The 23,529-nt window shown below is 44.5% G+C and overlaps 1 protein-coding gene across 4 annotated transcripts in view; it reads right to left on the bottom strand.

Annotated features, from left to right (window-relative positions):
- DNAJC7 (DnaJ heat shock protein family (Hsp40) member C7) overlaps positions 1–23,529 on the bottom strand; it is a 45,042-nt gene that overhangs the window by 20,437 nt on the left and 1,076 nt on the right. For 3 of the 4 annotated variants that reach the window (XM_008012684.3, XM_008012686.3, XM_008012687.3), the window contains exons 2-5: positions 6,289–6,377; positions 2,937–3,061; positions 2,123–2,236; positions 679–753 (exon numbers count right to left, since the gene is read on the bottom strand). In XM_008012684.3, the coding sequence (XP_008010875.1) occupies positions 679–753; positions 2,123–2,236; positions 2,937–3,061; positions 6,289–6,377 (403 nt within the window). Of the gene's footprint in view, positions 1–678; positions 754–2,122; positions 2,237–2,936; positions 3,062–6,288; positions 6,378–22,462; positions 22,587–23,529 lie in introns of all 4 variants that reach the window. The other variant, XM_073005308.1, reaches the window with a different exon arrangement.

The raw sequence follows: 23,529 nt of genomic DNA, 5'->3' as shown, positions 1-23,529 counted from the left end.
TGCTCCAGCCTGGACGACAGAGTGAGACTAGGTCTCAAAAAAAAAAAAAGAGGCCGGGCACAGTGGCTCAAGCCTGTAATCCCAGCACTTTGGGAGGCCGAGACGGGCGGATCACGAGGTCAGGAGATCAAGACCATCCTGGCTAACCCGGTGAAACCCCGTCTCTACTAAAAAATACACACAAAAAAAAAACTAGCCGGGCGAGGTGGCGGGCGCCTGTAGTCCCAGCTACTCGGGAGGCTGAGGCAGGAGAATGACGGGAACCCGGGAGGCGGAGCTTGCAGTGAGCTGAGATCCGGCCACTGCACTCCAGCCTGGGCGACAGAGCGAGACTCCGTCTCAAAAAAAAAAAAAAAAAAAGATTATCCAAACCTAATATTTAATTCCAGCTGGCTTTCCCTTTATTAAGCAGTACACCATTGGCCAGTGCTTTACATCAACAATAGAAACAAACTCAAGTGGCACACTTATTTTACCTTTCATTATAGGGCCAAATATAATTAATAAGTACCTTAGCACAAAACATTTTTAAAAGGAAAACTAAGAAGGCTAATTTGAGTGATAATTTACTATTCTAGATCTTTTGTGCCATACTACTCCTCTTAATTATCATACACACACACGAATGGGAATTTTGTGACAAAGGGCAGACGAGATTATCTCATGGTTGTACTGTACCTTCCGAAAATCTCGCTTCTCAAAATCTGTTTCTGCTATTTTCTCATATTCCATGACTGCATTAGCATTCTTGAACTACACCAGAAAATCAGACATAGGAAAGTTTTAATGAAGCTGTAGATTAAACAACCACAAAAAAATTAACAAGGCGTTGATGAATTTGAATTGAGTAAATATACCACACTGCCTCTTTTGATAGAGACAGGGTCAGACTCATACCTCCTGTTTTGAGTGGCCACTTATATGATCCAGTTCTAGGGCTCTCTGGCAACTGTGACAGGCTGCCATGGCATTCCCTAGAGAGAGGTGGCACTTGCCCTCTCATAGATGTCTCTAGAAGATTTTCTTTCAAGAAAATCAGAACCACAGACATTTCACAAACCAAATTGATGAAGTCTAGACTCCTTAACAGAAGGGCTAGACCCAAACTTCACCCTCAGTTTGAACTTCAAGTCAGGAACACAAGTATCATGCTTGATATACATAAAATAAAGGCAATGCATTGCCAGGTATTGAGCATACGTTTTGAGATTCTCACTGAAATGCATCTAGGGTAAACTGTATATACAGTCATATGCTCTGGTCAACAATGAACTGTATATATGGCAGTGCTCCTGTAAGATTATAATACCGTATTTTTACTGTACCTTTTCTGTTTAGATACACAAATACCACTCTGTTATAGCTGCCTACAATATTCACGCTATGAAAGTTTGTAGTCCAGAAGCTACTGCCATATAGCCTAGGTGTGTGGCAGGCTACGCCACCTGGTTTGTGTAAGTATACTTTATGATGTCTACACAGTGACAAAATCACCTAACGAAATGTATGCCTGTCATTAAGCGACACATACTGTATATGGAGATGTAATTAAAACATGTTTTAGCTGCTACCAATTTCATCAGGGCTTGAATTTACTCAAATTCTTTTTTATTTTTATTTTTTTTGAGACAGGTTCTTGCTCTGCTGCCTAGGCTACAGTGCAGTGGTGCGATCATGGCTCAGCTTCGACCTTCTGAGCACAAGCAATCCTCCCACTTGAGCCTCCTGAGTGGCTGGGATCACAGGTACATGGCACCAGGCCTGGCTATTTAAAAAATTTTTTTTGTGGAGACAGGGACTCGCTAAGTTCCAAACTCTTGAAGTCCCAAACTCTTAAATTCTTTAACCTCACTCAAATCAGTCCCTGGAAGTATTTACCTGTTCCCCAGCCATCTCAGAAACGCTTCAATTTTCACAGATTTTTAAAAGCTGTCAATCATATTCAAAACTCATTTTACAGATTAGGAAGCTGAGACTTAGAGACACTATGAAGCTCGCCTAAAGTCACCCAGGTGTGCTGATGGCAGAAGTGAGACCAGACCTCAGTTCTGACTTTCAAGTAGCCACTCCTCCCAAATATACCATACTGCCTCTTTTGATAGAAACAGCATCAGACCCATACCTCTTGTTGTGCCTGAGCATTTTTATGATCCAGTTCTAGGGCTCTCTGGAAGCTGCGACATGCTGCCATGGCATTCCCTAGAGAGAGATGGCACTTGCCCTCTCGTAGATGTCCCTAAAAGAATACCAAGAGGGAAGAAAAGCAGGATGATTGGCTAAGTGGAAAGAAATCAACAGCAGCAACAAACACCCACACGAAACAAACACAGAGGCTGGGCGTGGTGGCTCACACCTGTAATCCCAGCACTTTGGGAGGCTAAGGCATGTGGATCACTCGAGGCCAGGAGTTTGAGACCAGCCTGGCCAACATGGTGAAACTCCATCTCTACTAAAAATACAAAAATTAGCCAGGTGTGGTGGCATATGCCTGTGGTCCCAGCTACTCTGGAGGCTGAGGCAGGAGAATTGCTTGAACCCGGCAGACTGAAGTAGCAGTGAGCTGAGATCACGCCATTGCACTCCAGCCTGGGCGACAGAGCGAGACTCCATCTCAAAAACAAAAACAAACAAAACTAATACAGAATGAAAATGACTACAGCAGTTCCCAACCTGGTCAATTTGACCTCCAGGGGACATTTGGCAATGTTAGGAGATATTTTTGGTTGTTACAATTGCGCAGAGGGGATGCGACTCATACCCAGTGATTAAAAGTCAGAGATGACGCTAACAACCCACAGTGCACAGTATAGTGTTCCCCCACAACAAAGAATAATCTGGTCCCAAATGTCAGTAGTGTCAGGGTTGAGAAACACTGGGCTAGAGAAACTCAGCTGTAACAACCCAGCCTTCCCCAAACAGCCCCATTACATACATACCCGGACAAAACTGTCATCCAACCTCACTGACTGTTGTGCATCTCCAAGAGCTTCCCGGAACCTTCCAAGCATCATCAAGGTGGCTGCTCGATTACCATAATAGCTAGCATTTTTAGGACACATATCTACAGGAAAGGCAGAAGAATGGTAAAACAAAGTTTAGAACAGGTTCCTGCTTTGAAAACTTAAGAGGGGGCTGGGCGCAGTGGCTCATGCCCGTAATCCCAACACTTTGGGAGGCCGAGAAGGGCGGACCACTTGAGGTCAGGAGTTCGAGACCAGCCTAGTTAACATGGCACAACCCCATCTGTACTAAAATACAAAAAAAAAAACAGCTGGGCGAGGTGGCGGGCACCTGTAATTTCAGCTACTCAGGAGGCTGAAGCATGAGAACTGCTTGCATCTGGGAGGTGGAGGTTGCAGTGATCCAAGAGCACACCACTGCACTCCAGCCTGGGCAACAGAGGAAGACCCTGTCTCAAACAAACAAAAAAACAAAAAACTTAGAGGCCATCTCCCTCCAACCAATGTTAAGGGAATCTATCTGTAATGCTGATAAACTCTATTTTCTTCGTGGAGACAGGGTCTCACTCGGTTGCACAGGCTAGAGTGCTGTGGTGCTATCTCGGCTTACTGTAACCTCTGCCTCCTGGGTTCAAGTGATTCTCGTGCCTTAGCGTGCCAAGTAGCCAAGCAGCTGGGATTACAGGCATGCGCCATCACACCTGGCTAATTTTTGTATTTTTATTTATTATTTGAGGCATAGTCTCGCTCTGTTGACCATGCTGGAGTACAGTGGCATGATCTCTGCTCACTGCATCCTCCGCCTCCTGGGCTCAAGACATCTTCCTACCTCAGCCTCCTGAGTAGGTGGGACCAAAGACACCCGCCACCACATCCAGCTTTTTTTGTATTTTTTGTTGAGATGGGGTTTTGCCATGTTGGCCAGGTTGGTCTTGAACTCCTGGCCTCAAGTGATCCACCTGCCTCAGTCTCCCAAAGGGCTGGGATTACAGGAGTAAGCCACTGCACCCAGCCCTGACACACTCTTCAGAACGCCACAGCCAGCACGGTGGCTCACACCTATCATCTCAGCACTTTGGGAGGCCGAGGTGGGCAGATCACTTGCGGTCAGGAGTTTGAGATCAGCCTGGCCAACATGGCAAAACGCTATCTCTGCTAAAATACAAAAAAATTAGCCGAGCATAGTGGCACACACCTATAATTCCAGCTACTCAGGTGGCTAAGGCATGAAAATCACTTGAAACTAGGAGATGAAGCTGGCAGTGAGCCGAGATTGTGCCACTACACTCCAGCCTGGGTGACAGTGACACTGTCCCCAAAATAAATAAAAGTCTGCATCCAAATTTCTGACTGCTTGTGCAAATGGACAGCAGCAATGATAAAATCAGTTTTAAAACAAAACAAGGTACAGCTTTAAAGCGCAGTGATTATCTTTTGAGGGGAGAGGCAGCTTATTAATCTTAATGAACTGTGTTTTGTATAATGAGACATTAAAATGAAATGTGCGTGTTGAGTTTGGGTAAGCAAATTAGGTGAGAAGAATGCTGACATGGGATTAAAATATGCTGGCAAATTAAACATGGAGATAACTAAGACTTCTTTTTTGTACAAAGGCCATTTTCTGAGGTAGTAAATGAATTGGCAATGACTGAAATGCATTTAGGTGGGTACTGTTTTGCCATAACATTCAGTGTTTCTGGAATTGCCTTTGTCAAAAGAAAAACTACCCACCCCAGTTAGAAGTTATCACATCTGGGGCCGGGCGCGGTGGCTCAAGCCTGTAATCCCAGCACTTTGGGAGGCCGAGACGGGTGGATCACGAGGTCAGGAGATCGAGATCATCCTGGCTAACATGGTGAAACCCCATCTCTACTAAAAAATACAAAAAACTAGCCGGGCGAGGTGGCGGGCGCCTGTAGTCCCAGCTACTCGGGAGGCTGAGGCAGGAGAATGGCGTGAACCTGGGAGGCAGAGCTTGCAGTGAGCTGAGATCCGGCCACTGCACTCCAGCCTGGGTGACAGAGCTAGACTCCATCTCAAAAAAAAAAAACAAAAAACAAAAGAAGTTATCACATCTGGGCGTGGTGGCTCATGCCTGTAATTCCAGCACTTTGGGAGGCCAAGGCAGGAGGATCACTTGAGTCCAGGAGTTTGAGACCACCCGGGGCAACACGTGTCTCTATTTTAAAAATTTAAAGAGTTAAAAAGAAAAAGAAAAAGAAAAAAGTTATCATTCATGACATTTTTTTTTTTTTTTTTGAGATGGAGATTCGCTCTCGTTGCCCACGCTGGAGTGCAGTGGCATGATCTCAGCTCACTACAGCTTCTGCCTCCAAGGTTCAAGCAATTCTCCTGCCCCAGCCTCCCCAGTAGCTGGGATTACAAGCGCCCGCCACACCTAGCTAATTTTTGTATTTTTAGTAGAGACGGGGTTTCACCATGTTCACCAGGCTGAAAAGAAATGTGCATGTTGAGTTGGGGTAAGCAAATTAGGGGAGAAGAACTGATCTCAGGTGATCCGACAGCCTCGGCCTCCCAAAATGCTGGGATTATAGGCGTGAGTCACCACGTCTGGCCCATTCATGAAATCAAGCCTGAAGGAGTTCATACAGTAATAGTTATCAACCCATTAGGCAAAAGGCTACTTCTCAGAGAGAAGCTACTTTTTTTATTCTTTAATTTTTGAGATGGAGTTCTTTGGTTGTCCCCCAGGCTGGAGTGCAATGGCGCAATCTTGGCTCACTGCAACCTCCACCTTCCCGGGTTCAAGCAATTCTCCTGCCTCAGCCTCCCTAGTAGCTGGGATTACAGGCACGCGCCACCACGCCCAGCTAATTTTTGTATTTTGTAGAGATGGGATTTCACCATGTTAGCCAGGCTGGTCTCAAACTCCTGACTTTTGGTGATTCGCCCACCTTGGCCTCCCAAAGTGCTGGGATTATAGGCATGAGCCACTGTGTCTGGCCTATTTTTTTAATCTTTTTGAGATGAAGTCTTGCTTTGTTTCCCAGGCTGAAGTGCAGTGGCACAGTCTTGGCTCACTGCAACCTCCACCTCCCAAGTTTGGGCAATTCTCCTGCCTCAGCCTCCCAAGTAAGTGGGATTACAGGTGCCCGCCACCAGGTCCAGCTAATTTTTGTATTTTTAGTAGAGACAGGGTTTCATCATATTGGTCAGACTGGTCTCAAACTCCTGATCTAAAGTGATCTGCCTGCTTCGGCCTCCCAAAGTGCTGGGATTACAGGCATGAGCCACCACGACTGGCAGCTACTTTTAATAATATTTGGCAAGTAAATGTTTTCTAGCATAAGTATCAAGTCTTTCTCACCTATGGCTTTTGTATAATAATTATAAGCTTCATTGTAATCTTTCTTGGCATAGTATGCATTTCCTTGTTCCTTGAAAGTCTCTGCTTCCCTGAAAATGAAAGAGAAAAAGAATTATGTTACTGTACAAAGGGAATAACCTCTGTAATCTTCTAGGAGCAATCTTTGGTCTAGAGCCCGCAGCACATTGAGCTGAAAGTTAGTGTGATACTTGAAGGAATTTATACATTTGTTCAATAGGCCAATGGACCAAAAGGAGGTGCCAATGAAAGAATCCAAGTTCTTCAGATGCTCCTTTTTGTCACTTAGATACATTCAAACTAAATCAAGAAAACCCCTCTTACGTTCTTGCCTCACCTCACTATTTCTGCCTATAGTCATCCTCCTACAGGACAGACAAATTTAGACATTCCCTCAGGGCAAGGAATTTTTCTTTCTCCTTCCACAGTGTCACAAGTGCTGCCTCTTTTGCAAACTTACAGGAAAAAGGTTACTCCATTCAGGGGCAACTTATTTCTCAATGTGAAATAGGTCATATCCTCAAGAGTTTTAATAATTTCATCTCCTGAAAAGTGGCTCATGCATTTGTCACTGAAAGAACAAGCAGAGCAAAGGCAGGTGGCAAAAGAGTTAAAAGCATAGCATGTTGGTGTTTAAGGCAGGAACAGAGTTGAGTGACAGCAGAGACTAAGACCATCGATGACAGGGATATATGAGGTATAGGCTGCCAGTGCCATACTATAAGGAACACCCATCTACTGGTGTTCCCTCCTCCCATCACATCTATGTGGGTACTTGCTGCCCCCTTTGCACTCCCTCCAGTACCTTATATATTCAACAACTGGGTTATAGCAGAATTTTTTCCCTACCTCTAAGATCTATTTTTTGAAACTATGCCACTAGACAGAGTATACTTTCCTAAAGGAACAATGTTATATAATTGGGGAATTAGATTCCTGAGCAAGTACCTAGAATCAAATCAGACATGACCAACAATGTTTTAACCTCTATTAAGATACTCAAAATCACTCCACTCTCAAGTGATAAAGATAATTCTTTACTGAAATGATTACTGCAACATTAACTAAGTACCTGATCATTTTTGTTATGATCCTGTTTCAACAGGAAAGAAAGCATCTTTCTTTTCCTGTTTTTCACATGCAAAAAAGAACCTAGTTCAGAGTTGCCTGAAGTGGGGGCAAAAGTCCTAGTTCTTAAACCCTGGCGATGGTATAGCAATTTATAGCTTGAGTCTATGGTTATCTGCATTAGGGAGATTTGTGATTTACTTACTTATTTTAAACTACAAACTAGCAAAACCGCCTTCCTTTTATTGAGGTGATCCTCCCTCTCCATTCTTCTCCATCACTGTCCTGGCAAGTCCTACTAATATGAAAAGGCTGCTAGAAGAAAGGAGAAGGAAAATGGGAGTGACCTATAAATGCTGACAGATTTGAAATGTGATGGATATAAATCTGCTTGAGTAACTGTTTATACCAACTATCACGATGCTGAAAAGAGGCCATCTGCTATTAAAAATCTTCAAGAAAGATCCCCCAATTCCAAGATTTAAAGGACCAACTGAAATCCTACTACACAGTATACACCACCCTGTAACTCTAAATTAAGCAAAGTGCTTATAAAAACTCCGAGGAGCCTATCCTTTAACAGCAGACATGCTAAGGGATTCGAACAAAGGACTTGCTCAAACTGGATTTCAATTAGTCAAACTGCTGTGAAGAAATGGAGTAGCAAATTCCAAAGTAAGACATTAGGCCCAAACTCTATCAGAGATCTAGCCTCTTCTTCAGTTGGCTAGTGGCTAAGAATATGCAAATCTCTGAGGAAAACCAAGACATCTAGGTACCTGGGGAGTCACTGTGTCAGCAGTATAAAGCCTGTTAATCGAAAGTGAAATAATGTACAGGACTGCTGAAAGGTGCCCCTAGCCTCCTCTTTCCTAAAACACTACCCCATGGAGGTCGGGGAGTTCAGGACTGGCTTCTAGAAAAAATGCAAAGGATTATTTTGGTGGACGGTTACTAATAATTACTGAGGCCAGGTACTTTCCATACATCATCCTCTATAAAACAGAGTCTGGTGAACATCATTATTCCCATTTTTCAAAGGAGGAAATAAGGCCTGGGGGTTAAATAACTTGCCTGAGGTCAGGTCAGGACGTCACCCACATTTGTCAGAATACAAAGCTTGTGCACTTTCTACTATGCCAAGCTTTCTCTCTAATGCTTGCCTCCACTTACTGCTAACTATTTTGAAAATCAATCTGTACTACGAGGAATAAGACATGGACAATATATGTAAGACATAGACAATACGTATAAATTTGTTTAAACTAAGACCCCCGGCATATATTTAACCCCAGAACCAAAATCGGTATTTAAATAAGCTAAACGACATTCCTAACAATTAGTCAAAGAGGAAGCAGGGCTCCTTTCTCTTTAAGATGCAAGACCTAGTGAACTGGACTTTGCCTCCCCAAAGAAATGCATTTCATTTTAGTAAATGGTGAGTAGATTCCATTCTAGAGCAAACAAAGCAAGTAATGTAGAGTCAGCCCACAGCAAAAAGAACAAGAAGAATTGTGTTGTGACAAGTTGCCATGTTTTTAACCTCACACTGCACAGCATCAGGCCAGAATTAGCTATTCCCACACAATTGCCTCATGAAAAGGACTTATTTTCATAGAAACGTGGCTGATTAACAGCTGCCTAAACAATGGGCACTTAGTGCTTTTAGACTGAACGCTGATTTTTTGCCTCCAGGTCCAATGCCCAAAGCGGACTGGAGTCCCTCCTTCATTTTGAACCTCCCGACCAAATACACAACAAGCTTTAATCAATGGGCCTGACCCTGTGAGACCAGTCGAGGAAAGAGTGGATCTTTGGAATCCAGCATGGCAGCAGCAAGAACTGAACAAGGCTGCACCAGGAACAATTCCAGGGTAAAATCCATTCAAGTCCTGCCCTGGAAGTCTGAGAAAGGGCTGAAGCTTGTTCAAGTTGCCTTTATAGCAAAGGGACTGAAGGATGAGATGTCAAAGGCGTGGGACTGGAAAAGCAGAAGAGCAGGTTAACACTAGAATTGAGGGCAGTCTGGTGGTGGCATCTGTCACTCACTCACTGCCAGGGTCAATTCATCTGATAAGCAAGTGAGGTTATAACATGTACCTACTAAAACACACCAGTACTGAGAAGAATTAGGATTAACTGGCTTCACCTAGACCAATTAAAAAAAAAAAAAAAAAAAAAAAAAAGATTCCCAATGCACTAAACTACAGATTATTTTCTGTGGCTATAAAATTAAATTCAGATTAAACTCTTAAATATAATACCACAGCAAAATATAGATTTGGCCATAACTGATCTGATGGTACTATTAACAACTACAATATATTTGTAGTGTTGTTTCAGATTTTCAAAGCATTTCCAATGAAGATTTTGAATTTTTTTTTTTTTTTTGATGGAGTCTCACTCTTTGGCCCAGGCTGGAGTGCAGGAGCATGAACTCGGCTCACTGCAGCCTCTGCCTCCTGGGTTCAAGTGCTCTCTCGCCTTAGCCTCCTAAGTAGCTGGGATTACAGGCATGTGCCACCATGCCCAGCTAATTTTTATATTTTTAGTAGAGATGGGTTTCATCACGTTGGCCAGACTGGTCTCAAACTCCTGACTGCAAATTATCTGCCTGCCTAGGCCTCTCAAAGTGCTAGGATTATAGGCGTCAGCCACCACGCCTAACCAAGATTTTCTTTTCTTCTTCTTCTTTTTTTTTTTTTTTTTTGAGATGGAGTCTCGCTCTGCTGCCCAGGCTGGAGTGCAGTGGCGCGATCTCGGCTCACTGCAACCTCCGCCTCCTGGTTCAAGCGATTCTCCTGCCTCAGCTTCCTGAGTAGCTAGGATTACAGGTGCTTGCCACTGCGCCTGGCTAATTTTTTGTATTTTTAGTAGAGACTGGGTTTCACCGTGTTAGCCAGGATGGTCTCGATCTCCTGACCTCGTGATCCGCCCGCCTCCGCCTCCCAAAGTGCTGGGATTACAGGCATGAGCCACTACACCCAGCCTAAGATTTTCAAATGGCCTTCTGAGGTGGTTATGACAATAATTTCACCTATCCTTCAACAGAGGAAGAGCTAGTGAGGCACCCAAGATGGCTGCACAGGTCTCCTAAGTCCTAGAAGTTTATATTTTCCCCTACATCCCGTTAGTATCAAGGCTTTTAGATTAAAACTAATTTATCCAGTTCTCCCACTAAATCCTTGCATCAACTTTTTTTTTTTTTTTTTGAGATGGAGTCTTGCTCTGTCGCCCAGGCTGGAGTGCAGTGGCCGGATCTCAGCTCACTGTGAGCTCCGCCTCCCGGGTTTACACCATTCTCCTGCCTCAGCCTCCCAAGTAGCTGGGACTACAGGCGCCCGCCAACGCGCCCGGCTAGTTTTCTGCATTTTTTAGCAGAGACGGGGTTTCACCGTGTTAGCCAGGATGGTCTCAATCTCCTGACCTCATGATCCACCCGTCTCGGCCTCCCAAAGTGCTGAGATTACAGGCGTGAGCCACCGCGCCCGGCCCCTTGCATCAACTTCTAAGCAGAATAAGCTTCACAGCTCTGATTCACCAAGAGATGCTGGGAAGGACTCCACCTCCACCAACCCAGTCTTTTCATTTTAATTGACAGTAATACAGTTGTGTGCAAACAGCTACTGAAAGGTTTTCCAAAAAAATCTGTCCTCTTTGGATGCGTGGAGGATCTCCCACAACAGGATCAGCACTGGACGGCCTGGCCTTCAGAGAAGACATCTCATTCGTGGTCTCCTTTGCTATTTTAAAATGTATGTCTTTGTTTTTCAAAAATAACCTTGCTGGGCACAATGTCTCACACCTGTAATCCCAGCACTTTGGGAGACAAAGACAGGAAGACTGCTTGAGCACAGGAGTTTGAGAACAGCCTGGAAAACACGGGGAGACTCTGTCTCTACAAAAATTTAAAAATTAGCTGGGCATGGTGGTGCATGTCTGTAGTCCCAGCTACTTGGGAGGCTAAGATGGGAGGATCGCTTGACCCCAGGAGGTTGAGGCTGCAATGAGCTGTGATTGTACCACTGCACTCTAGCCTGAGTGACAGGGCAAGACTCTGTCTCAAAAAAACAAAACCACCCACCAGTAAGAAAACTGCAACTTTGAAAACTTGCTCTTCTACAATAAATGTTGGTTAAAATCTGTATATCCTTTACCCATGCAGTTACATTATCTCTCTCTGAATTCAGCATTCATTCATTGCTGACACTAATTACTCCAACAAACACTGCCAAGGGAATCATTTGATATCACACAGGTCTTAGCAGGGCTCAGCATCACGTGATTACATCAGACAAATTGGGCTTATGATTGTTAGCCAACTTTGCACATTTACAGCTCTACTGAATTAAAAACACATTAAAACATCGTAGTTGACATTGCAACATGCCCCAAATTAGATGCCCTATAAAAATTTCCATTTTCTCTCTAAGTACTTCCAAGTTGAACACTTAAGCAAGATCTCTGTGTTGGGCCAACTAGTCTAACTTTTAACAATTAAAGAAGCAATCGGAAACTTTAGTCAGCCTCCACTAACGCAGAATTAATTGTGTGGTAGTTTTAAAAATGTCATTAACATGGCTGGGTTCTCTCTGGAATTGCTTGACATATCACATATTTGCAGATTATTAAAACAGGGATGAGATTCTTCATCATTTTAAAATGTATTCCACCTCACTGCATGAAAAACAGACTAGCATGGTTTCATTATTCTGCAACATTTGTAACCTAGGAAATGTGGATTCCAATTTTGTATGACAAAAAGCACACCACACTGTGGTTTGATTTTGTTTGTTTGCTTTTTTTTTTTTTTTGAGACAAAGTCTCGCTCTGTCACCCAGGCTGGAGCACAGTGGCGCAATCTCAGCTCACTGCAACCTCCACCTCCCGGGTTCAAGCAATTCTCCCACCTCAGCCTCCCAAGTAGCTGGGATTACAGGCACATGCTACCACGCCCGGACAATTTTTTTTTTTTTTGAGAAAAGAGCTTATTTATTTATTTATTTTTATTTTGTTTATTTTTTGAGACAGAGTCTGACTGTCACCCAGGCTGGAGTGCAGTGGTGCGATCTCAGCTCACTGCAAACTCTGCCTCCCAGGTTCATGCCATCCTCCTGCCTCAGCCTCCCGAGTAGCTGGGACTACAGGTGCCCACCACCATGACTGGCTGATTTTTTTGTATTTTTAGTAGAGATGGGGTTTCATCATGTTAGCCAGGATGGTCTTGATCTCCTGAACTCGTGATCCACTCGCCTCGGCCTCCCAAAGTGCTGGGATTACAGGCGTGAGCCACTGTGCCCGGCCTGGTTTTGTTTTTTTTTAAAGGCAGGGTCTCACTCTGTCACCCAGGCTGCAGTACAGTGGGGTGAACATGGTTTGCTGCAGCCTCGACCTCCTGGGCTCAAGCAACCCTTCTGCCTCAGCCTCCTGCGTACCTGGGACTACAGGAACACACCACCATGCCTGGCTAAATTTTTTATTTTTTTGTCAAGATGGGATTTCACTTCATTGCCCAGTCTGGTCTCAAATTCCTGGGCTCAAGCAATCCTCCAGCCTCAGCCTCCCAAAGTGCTGGAATTACAGACACGAGCCACTGAACATGGCTGCCACACTGCTTTTATTTCAGGTATTTGGACAGAATAATATTTTTAATAAAGTTAAGCTCTTCCAAAAGCATTAATAATAGCTTAAATCAAAACAGGCGCAGCAGCCTAAATAAGGTTTTGTTTTCATTTTCTTGATGTATTCTGTTATTCCTGAAGTGGAAGAAAAAAAATTCAGTTTTGTTGAAATTACAACTGAAGATAAAATGATTTATTTTGGCAAAGCAGAGGAGTGTTTAGTGGCCTTTGATTTTGGAGAGTATTTTATTGGCACTGAGAAATTTTTTAGAAAAAGATACCTTTCTTGGCAGGATGTGGTGGCTCATGCCTGTAATCCCAGCACTTTGGGAGTCTGAGGCAGACGGATCACAAGGTCAGGAGTTCGAGACCAGCCTGACCAATACAGTGAAACCCCATCTCTACTAAAAATACAAAAATTAGCCTGGCGTAGTGGCGCACACCTGTAATCCCAGCTACCTGGGACGCTGAAGCAGGTGGATCACGAGGTCAGGAGATCACGACCATCCTGGTTAACACGATGAAACCGCATCTCTACTAAAAGTACAAAAAAAAAATTAGCCAGGCATGGTGGCAGACACCTATAGTTCCAGTCCCAGCTACTCAGGAGGCTGAGGCAGGAGAATGGCGTGAACCTAGGAGGTGGAGCTTGCAGTGAACTGAGATCGCCACTGCATTCCAGCCTGGGCAACAGAGTGAGACTCTGTCTCAAAAAAAAAAAAAAAAAAAAAAAAAGGAAAAGAAAAATATACTTTTCTTTTCCTTTAAGTTATTAATAATAATACTTTATACTGCGAATGAGTCAATGCCCCTTATGCATTCCTCTTATATTTACTACTCCCCAAATGTCGCCTTACTCTATGATTGTGGTGCCCCATTTATTTTATTCAGTCAAATTTACTAGTTGCCTGCTGATCTAGAAATGCCCTCCACCCTTCAGAATTCACGGGATCTTGGCCAGTCAGAGTAGAAATTCTTTCCTCCTTCCCACGGTCGGAGACCTCTTGTCCCTAATGGCATGTCACAGGGCCTGTTTCATGTTGCACTCTCCCTGACCTTCATGACAGAATAAAGTAAAAGGAGCCCAGGAGCCTAACTTCTAGTCCATCTTACCAAAAGCAAGTCATTTAGTTTCTTTTTTTTTGGAGACAGACTCATTCTATTGTCCAGGCCGGAGTGCAGTGGTGGGATCTCGGCTCACTGCAACCTTCACCTTCCAGGTTCAAGCGATTCTCATGCCTCAGCCTCCCTAGTAGCTGGGACTACAGGCACGCGCCACCATGCCTCGCTAATTTTTTGTATTTTAGTAGAGATGGGGTTTCACTATGTTGCCCAGGCTGGTCTCAAATTCCTGAGCTCAGGCAATCCACCGCCTCAGCCTCCCAAAGTGCTAAGATTACAGGCATGCACCACCACACCTGGCCAGAAAAAAACTGCTTTTTTTTTTTTGTTTTGAGACGGAGTTTTGCTCCTGTTGCCCAGGCTGGAGTGCAATGGCGTGATCTCGGCTCAATGCAACCTCTGACTCCCGGGTTCAAGTGATTCTCCTGCCTCAGCCTCCCGAGTAGCTGGGATTACAGGCATGTGCCACCACACCTGGCTAATTTTGTATTTTTAGTAAATATGGGGTTTCTCCATGTTGGTCAGGCTGGTCTCGAACTACCAACCTCAGGTGATCCACCCACCTCGGCCTCCCAAAATGTTGGGATTACAGGCGTGAGCCACCGTGCCCAGCAAAAAGTTTCTTTAAAAAAAAAAAAAAAGGCCGGGTGCGGTGGCTCACGCCTGTAATCCCAGCACTTTGGGAGGCCGAGGAGGGCTGATCACAAGGTCAGGAGATCGAGACCACAGTGAAACCCCGTCTCTACTAAAAATACAAAAAATTAGCTGGGCGCGGTGGTGTGGTGGGCGCCTGCAGTCCCAGCTACTCGGGAGGCTGAGGCAGGAGAATGGCATGAACCCGGGAGGCGGAGCTTGCAGTGAGCCGAGATCGCGCCACTGCACTCCAGCCTGGGCGACAGAGCGAGACTCTGTCTCAAAAAAAAAAAATCTAGGCTGGGCAAGGTGGCTCACATCCGTAATCCCAGCACTTTGGGAGGCCACGGCGGGTGGATCACCTGAGGTCAGGAGTTCAAGACCAGCCTGGGCAACATGGTGAAACCCCAGCCTCCACAAAAATACAAAAATTAGCCAGGCATGATAGCGGGTGCCTGTAATCCCAGCTACTAGGGAGGCTGAGGCAGGAGAATTACTATTTGAACCCAGGAGACAGAGCTTGCAGTGAGCCTAGATTGTGCCACTGTAATCCAGCTGGGCAACAGAGTAAGACTCCATCTCAAAAAAAAAAAAAAAAAAAAAAAAAAAAATTCAACTATTCTAGGAGTGAAATGTCAATATAAATTTCACATAGATAAGCGGAAGTCACAGGTATAGATATATACATAGATATACCTTTTTTGAGATAGACTCTCACTCTTGTCACCCAGGCTGAAGTGTAGTGGTGTGATCTCAGTTCACTGCAACCTCGGCCTCCCAGGCTCAAGTGATTCTCCTGCCTCAGCCTCCTGAGTAGTTGGGTTTACAGGGCCCCACCACCATGCCTGGCTAATTTTTGTATTTTTTAGTAGAGATGAGGTCTTGCCATGTTGGCCACGTTGGTCTTCAAACTCCTGACCTCAAGTGATCCGCCCATCTCGGCCTTCCAAAGTGTTGGGATTAAAGGCGTGAGCCATCGCGCCTGGCCATAGATACATGACTTGGAATAATTCTACAAATATTGCAAGGTACTTATGCTAGGTGCTTCATTCAGAAAAAAACAGAAGGTGAGCGCTATCCAACTGCTACTTTTCAGCAAAGCTATCTGCTACTCAGCTTTCTTTACCCAATTTCCTACAGAATAGATAGTTTTCACTTTAAAGCACAACTGGAACAACCCTCTACACCTCCCCGCTAAAAAAGAGAGAAGGTAAAAGATGAATAAAATTCCTTAACACACCAGTTCAAATTGTCCTCTGGGTGGACATTCAAGCGGAAGCCTTAACAGAGTCAGAGGGGACTCAAAATGCACCAGAGGAGTCGCAGACTGTCTACACAAAGCAGCAGCACTCCCTACTGTTCAGGCAGGGACAGACACCAGGCAGCAAGCTGTGCCTGGCTGTGCAGCTGGCTACGCCGTATTCAGTAAGGAAGAAAAAGCAAGCAACCAATTCAAGCCCTACAGAAATCCCATCACTGCAAGCAGAAAGATACTCACTTGGAAATGTTTGTCTCAACAGTGTTTTAAATTTATTTTAGATCCTTAAATGAGAGGTGTCACCATCTATTACATCTACCTAACCTTCACTTATCCCTGGGGAGAGGAGACCCAATAATGAAGCTACCTCTGAGAAACATGCTTCTCTGAAACCATTCTGAGGATACAAGTCACTGGCTTTTCAGCATTAGCCAGAGGCTTGCTTTCACAGCATATCCCCAAACCCACCATTTTCCATCCCTTGGTTCCCTATTCTGTGACATCTCCTACTATAGGAACACCAGCACCCATCAAAAATTTAAAACTGAGGAACTACAATTAAGGAAAAGGCTGCTTTGGCTTGGCGCGGTGGCTCACGCCTGTAATTCCAGCAATTTGGGAGGCCGAGGCAGGCAGATCCTGAGGTCATGAGATCAAGACCATCCTGGCCAACATGGTGAAACCCATCTCTACTAAAAATACAAAAAATTAGCTGGGCGTGGTGGCATGCAACTGTAGTCCCAGTTACTCAGGAAGCTGAGGCAAGAGGATCACTCGAACCCAGGAGGCGGAGATTGCAGTGAGCCAAGATCGTGGGATTGCAGTGAGCCGAGATCGTGCCATTGCACACTCCAGCCTGGCAACAGAGCGAGACTCCATCACAAAAAAACAAGGAAGGGAGGGAGGGAGGGAGGGAGGGAGGGAGGAAGGAAGGAAGGAAGGAAGGAAGGAAGGAACGGACGGACGGACGGACGGAAGGAAGGAAGGAAGGAAGGGACGGAAGGAAGGAAGGAAGGAAGGAAGGAAGGAAGGAAGGAAGGAAGGAGCGAGCGACTTCCTAGGCCGGGTGCTGCAGTGGCTCACGCCTGTAATCTCAGCACTTTGGGAGGCCAAGGCAGGCGGATCATCTGAGGTTGGGAGTTCGAGACCAGACTGACCAACATGGAGAAACCCCGTCTCTACAAAAAAAACAAAAAACAAAATTAGCCGGCTGTGGTGGCGCATGCCTGTAATCCCAGCTACTCGGGAAGCTGACTCAGGAGAATTGCCTGAACCTTGAAGGCGGAGGCTACAGGGAGCCGAGATTGCGCCACTGCACTCCAGCCTGGGCAACAACAGTGAAACTCTGTCTCAAAAAAATATATATATAGATATATTATATATATAAAGGCTGCTTCATGAGTCTTTTTGGGTGGAGTGGGGTGGGGTGGAGATGGGAACTAGGGTGGGGAGGAGCCTGGATTGTCAACTAGTATTTTACTTCTCAAAGTTGTCTTGGTTCCTTAGTTCAACAGGTGGTTAACTGTCTCAGGGCAAACTGTCCAAGGAAGAACTCTCAGGACAGAAACTCCAAAAACAAGAGAGGGTCCTGCTTGCCCCTCATACTCTCTCCAAAAGTAATATTAGAATCAGCAGAGATGGTTAACACTGCTTATCTGACAATCTCGCCTCCCCACACAAATTGTAAGTCACATGCCAACAGAATTTCAGGTCTCAGAATGAGACCTGAGAGTCATATATTCCTCCTATTACCATTCTCAAAAGCCTCAACCACTCATATTCTTACCAATGGTGAGGGTAAAACATAGGAATTGCCATTTTGATCCGAATAGGAGAAGAAAAAACAGTGTCACTCCAATAAAAGTTGTTGGGATAACTGCACTTTGAATTTTGTTCTTACTTCTGAAAGTTTAAAAGAATACCTGGAACGACCTCTAAGTAACTTCCACATCACTCAGCGCTGGAGAAAGGGGACCAAAGACTAGCGCAGTAAGGGAGAAATGGGTCTCAGTGGGACTCTGCATCAGACGACAAGGCAACTAGGCAACGGCTGACCATTGTTCTCCAATCTTCTAAAGTCCTGAAGAAGGAAAACTCAAGCGCCCAGTACTCAGCTTTTCAAAACCTTTAAAATACAAACGTCAAAGACTAAACTAATCCCTGATTGGCTGGGATGTACAATAAGGCTGGGCTTTCAGCCAATCAGAGTTCTGGTTGTTGGGAGTGGACTGGACTCTAAGGCAACTGCCACTCACTTGGCCCTATATTCTCTCAAAATTCTTGTTTCTCTGGCACTAGTTAATATGTGGATCTGAATTAAAGCAGTAAGAGAGAACCTTTCTCTGTACTCTACCTTTGCTCCAATTATGATTATCTACTTTGCAACTTGTTAGTATCAGAGTTCAATTAATTTGCCGGTATTGAGAATTCTGTATTCCTAGGTTTATCTCTTTCTTAACCATGACCCATTTCTCCTCCCATCTCCCATTTCTTCATGTCTGACTACACTTAGTGCATAGCAAAAGGAAAAAAACGTTTCTCACTGATTTGGGATCCAAGTCAAAGATAAATTCCCACTCAGTTTGGAGGCTTACTGAAATGTCTAGGTGCTTGCTCTGAAACTTCAAGAGGAAGATTAGAAGGACACATTCCTAAGAATTTAAAACCGGGCAAGGAAGAAAGCAGGGGAGGCATGCCCACAAGCTCTTCAGTTAAGTAAGGCCAAACTTAAAAACACCATGCAAAGCTGCAGCAAACAAACAGCAACTACAGCAAACCAGGGACATGAATTCAGAGTTCAGTTGTCCCCATTAACAATGTGAATAAAGAAATAAAAGGCAAAATCCTAACAGCAAAGAGTTTACAATACCTAGGAAGTAAGTGCCTAATAATTGCTCTTATTTGTGCCCATCAGGAAAACATACAGAGAAGTTAAGCTTATCAGCTCAAGGAATCAGGTAAGGATGTCCTGACTCTTAAGTCTACAGATCCCTTGATTCTTTTAGATCTTGTTGTCCAGTCACATTAGGTATATGTTGAGACACATAAGTGTTTTCTCTCTGAAAAACAATTTGAGGTCGGGTGCAGTGGCTCACGCCTGTAATCCCAGCACTTTGGGAAGCCAAGGCAGGCGGATCATGAGGTTAAGAGATCGAGAACATCCTGGCCAACACAGTGAAACTCCGTCTCTACTAAAAATATAAAAATTAGCTGGGCATGGTAGCATGTGCCTATAGTCCTAGCTAGTCAGGAGGCTGAGGCAGGAGAATCGCTTGAACCTGGGAGGCGAAGGTTGCAGTGAGCTGAGATCACACCACTGCACTCCAGCCTGGCAACAGAGCAAGACTCTGTCAGAAAAAAAAAGAAGAAAGAAAGAAAAACGATTTGAAATCCCTCAAGTTTACCATAAGAAAGACTCCCTATAGAGATCAAGCTGTTTCCCAGCCCAGGAGATAATAATGAGAGATACTTAACTCAAGACAGGTATTCCCATATTAGGTAAAGCAGTCAGCAACTTCACAGGAAAACATAAAGCTTAAGTTAGTTGAAATGTGAAACATCTGAAGTTTAACCGTCTGGCTCATAAAGAGCTTTGCCTGTTTTGGTGAGCAAAGAGAAATAATCTTCATGCATAGAATCCTGATCTCTTTTGGAGTGCCAACTAATACATCTTTTATTTTAGCCCCAACCCTTTTTTTTTTTTTTTTTTGAGACAGGGTTTCACTCTGTCACCCAGGATGGAGTGTAGTGGTGTGATCACAACTCACCGCAGCCTCGACCTCCCCCATCTCAGGTGATACTTTCACCTCAGCCTCCCAAGTAGCAGGGCCTACAGGTATGCGCCATCACACCCTGCTAATTTTTGTATTTTTTTTTACAGAGATGGGGGGGTTTCACCATGTTGCCCAGGTTGGTCTCAAACTCCTGGCCTCAGGCAATCCACTGGCCTCAGCCTCCCAAAGTGCTGGAATTACAGGCGTGAGCCACCGCACCCAACCTCAAATGTTTCTGCAGCGACTAAGTCTATGTTGCCCAGGCTGGTCTCAAACTACTCGGCTCAAGCAATCCTCTCATCTTGACCTCACAAAGTGCTAGGATTACAGGCGTGAGCCACTAAGCCTAGCCTTATTTTAGCTTCTTGGCTAAAATAAGGGAAACAGAACTTTGTCAGAGTGACATGCAAAAAAATTGAAATCTATCTCTTCTCTCTAGAAACACTAAAGCTAAGGAAATAAAACATGTAGCCATTTAAAATGCTGCAATCGTGAAGTCCAACGTCTTAAAAGCGCCTCTCATTTTGGCCCCCCCCGTGGGACTGTGACAACTTAGCAGCAGCAGGACATGTCTTAAGCCAAGACGTAAAGAAGGAAGGACTCCTTGCTGGACCTCACAAAAGCAACCCGAGACCCATTAACACTTGTATCTCTAAATGAACTGGTAGTGGGACCATAACAACAGAGGCAGGAACTTGGCCAAAGAACTCTAACCAAGGCAGACAGCCAGACAGTAAAAGGGCATCTGTAAGGGATGCCCCTATCACTGCCCTCTGCTATGGCCACACAAGAGGAATCCAGGAAACATGAAAAACATAAAACCACCTCCCTCCAAAGCTTCTAAATCTCCATCCCATTTTCAGCACTGGAAAAATCATACATAAACAAGGTTTTTTTCATACTAACAGAGCCTAATGTTTATTCTTTTTTTTTTTTTTTTTTTTTTTTTGAGACAGAGTTTCACTCTTGTTGCCCAGGCTGGAGAGAATGGAGTGATCTCGGCTCACCACAACTTCCGCCTACCGGGCTCAAATGATTCTCCTGCCTCAGCCTCCGAGTAGCTGGGGCTACAGGCATGCGCCACCACGTGTGGCTATTTTTTTTTCTTCTATTTTTACTAGAGATGGGTTTTCTCCATGTTGGTCAGGCTGGTCTCGAACTCCCAACCTCAGGTGATCAGCCTGCTTCGGCCTCCCAAAGTGCTGAGATTACAGGCGTGAGCCACCACGCCTGGCCAATGTTTATTCTTCTAAGGATGTCTGATATGGCAAAAAGTTAAACTGATTTTTTTGTTTATTTAACTTATTTTTTTTTTTGAGACAGAGTCTTGCTGCGTGGCCCAGGCTGGAGTGCAGTGGTGTGACCTTGGCTCACTGCAACCTCCGCCTCCCGGCAGGTTCAAGAGACTCTCCTGCCTCAGTCTCCCGATTAGCTGGGATTACAGGCGCCCACCACCACGCCCAGCTATTTTTTGTATTTTTAGTAGAGATGGGGTTTCGCCATGTCGGCCAGGCTGGTCTTGAACTCCAGACCTCATGATCCGCCCACCTCAGCCTCCCAAAATGCTGAGATTATAGGCGTGAGCCACTGCGCCCAGCCTTATTTTCCTTTTGACTTGTGCACAAAAGTGGTATATAATAAACATGTTTAATTCTGTCGAAAAGAGTGCTATATATGAGAAACATAAAAGTCTGATAAGAATGCATTTTTTTCTTTTTTTAATTTAACTTTTTTTTTTTTTGAGATGGAGTTTTGCTCTTGTTGCCAAGGCTGGAGTGCAATGGCATGATCTCCCCTCACTGCAACCTCCACCTCCTAGGTTCAATCAATTCTCCCACCTCAGCCTCCCGACTAGCTGGGATGACAGGTGTGCGTCACCATGCCCGGCTACTTTTTGTATTTTTAGTAGAGACAGGGTTTCACCGTATTAGTCACGCTGGTTTCGAACTCCTGACCTCAGGTGATCCACCTGCCTTGGCCTCCCAAAGTGCTGGGATTACAGGTGTGAGCCACCACGCCCAGCCTTTTTCAATTAATTTTTTTCTCTCACTATTTGAACTACAGGGATAATGCATGTTGTCATGTTTAATTTATAGTTATATTTTCTTAGTGACAGATAAAATAATTTGCATTCTGCAATCAATGACTTTTTTTCTTGAGATGGAATCTCACTCTGTCACCCAGGCTGGAGTGCAATGGCACGATCTCAGTTCACTGCAACCTCCACCTCCTGAGTTCGAGCAATTCTCCTGCCTCAGCCTCCTGTGTAACTGGGATTACATGTGCGTGCCACCACGCCCAGCTAATTTTTGTATTTTTAATAGAGACAGGGTTCTGCCATGTTGGCCACGCTGGTCTCAAACGCCTGACCCCAGCTGACCCACCTGCCTCGGCCTCCCAAAGTGCTGGGATTACAGACTACTTAAGTAATAAGGTAGTTTACCTTATTTTGTTGTACTGCTATAAAATACCATGTTTTGTGTGATGTGGTCACATTACAGCATAACCTATTTTATTATACATCTTCAGGTTCATTTACTCCAATTTTATGATAGAATATCCTCTAAGGCTGTGATTGAAGAAATGTATTTGCTTTAGATAGGAGGTTTTGAAATGAAGTCCAAAATAGGGACACTCTACATCAGATATTGACAATGAGTAGGATGAATTTTTAAAATTACCTATGGCCAGCCTGGTGCGGTGGCTCACGCCTGTAATCCCAGCATTTTGGGAGGCCGAGGCAGGAGGATCACGAGGTCAGGAGATGGAGACCATCCTGGCTAACACGGTGAAACCTCGTCTCTACTAAAAATACAAAAAAAAAAAAAAAAAAAAAAAAAAAAAAAAATTAGCCGGGCATGGTGGGCGCCTGTAGTCCCAGCTACTGGAGAGGCTGAGGCAGGAGAATGGTGTGAACCCAGGAGGCGGAGCTTGCAGTGAGCTGAGATCATGCCACCACACTCCAGCCTGGGAGACAGAGCGAGACTCCGTCTCAAAAAAATTGAAAATAAATAAATAAATAAATTACCTATGGCCAAATCCCTATTTATAATATAAAGGAACATTGAACTCTTTCCAAATCCAAGTAACTCTCTACAATTAATTAAGCTCTGTCTGCACTGGGAGAAATTTTGTTTCCCATTGCAGCTCTTTAATGATGTATAAGGGTTGATGATGCTTAACTTTAAATATCTAGAAAGAAGCAGGAACAACATGAAAGCTCAAAATTAAGAACAGAGACTGGACTCTGGTGTCCTGGCTTCTCTGATATCCCAGGGACCGATACACTCTGTCAGGCCCCCCAGCTCCCAATGGATCAGGAAGGAACTTGAGACACTGGCTGTGGTAACAACCTTCAAGCTTGATAACTATTCATGGTCTCCGTTCTTATATTTCTAACTCATCAGAGAGTAAAAATCTCAGAATCCTGATTTCAGATCTCATGAACTAGTTCTACATCACCACCTCAAATTACCCAGCCTGAAGACATAACGGGCTTGGTATGAAAATATAAAGTATGTGGGAATGAGACTGAGACAATGTAGACATCTTGAACAAAAGGGTCAGATTAACCTGCAGCTGATAAGGAAAGGGCTCCAAACTTCTAGAACCTTCTTGTCAATTCTGCTTTAGTATTAGAACACGTATGATTACCCACAACTCTGTCCCAACCCCATTTCCAATAATATGGCCTAACTGTTGCCAGAATCTAGAGCGTTCTCGAAAACCACTCACTCAGCAGCTCCCT

The sequence above is a fragment of the Chlorocebus sabaeus genome, chromosome 16 (assembly GCF_047675955.1).
Source record: "Chlorocebus sabaeus isolate Y175 chromosome 16, mChlSab1.0.hap1, whole genome shotgun sequence".
Classification (NCBI taxonomy): Eukaryota; Metazoa; Chordata; class Mammalia; order Primates; family Cercopithecidae; genus Chlorocebus; species Chlorocebus sabaeus.
Note: the sequence above shows the minus strand (reverse complement) of the source record. Positions and strands in the feature narration are given on the sequence as shown.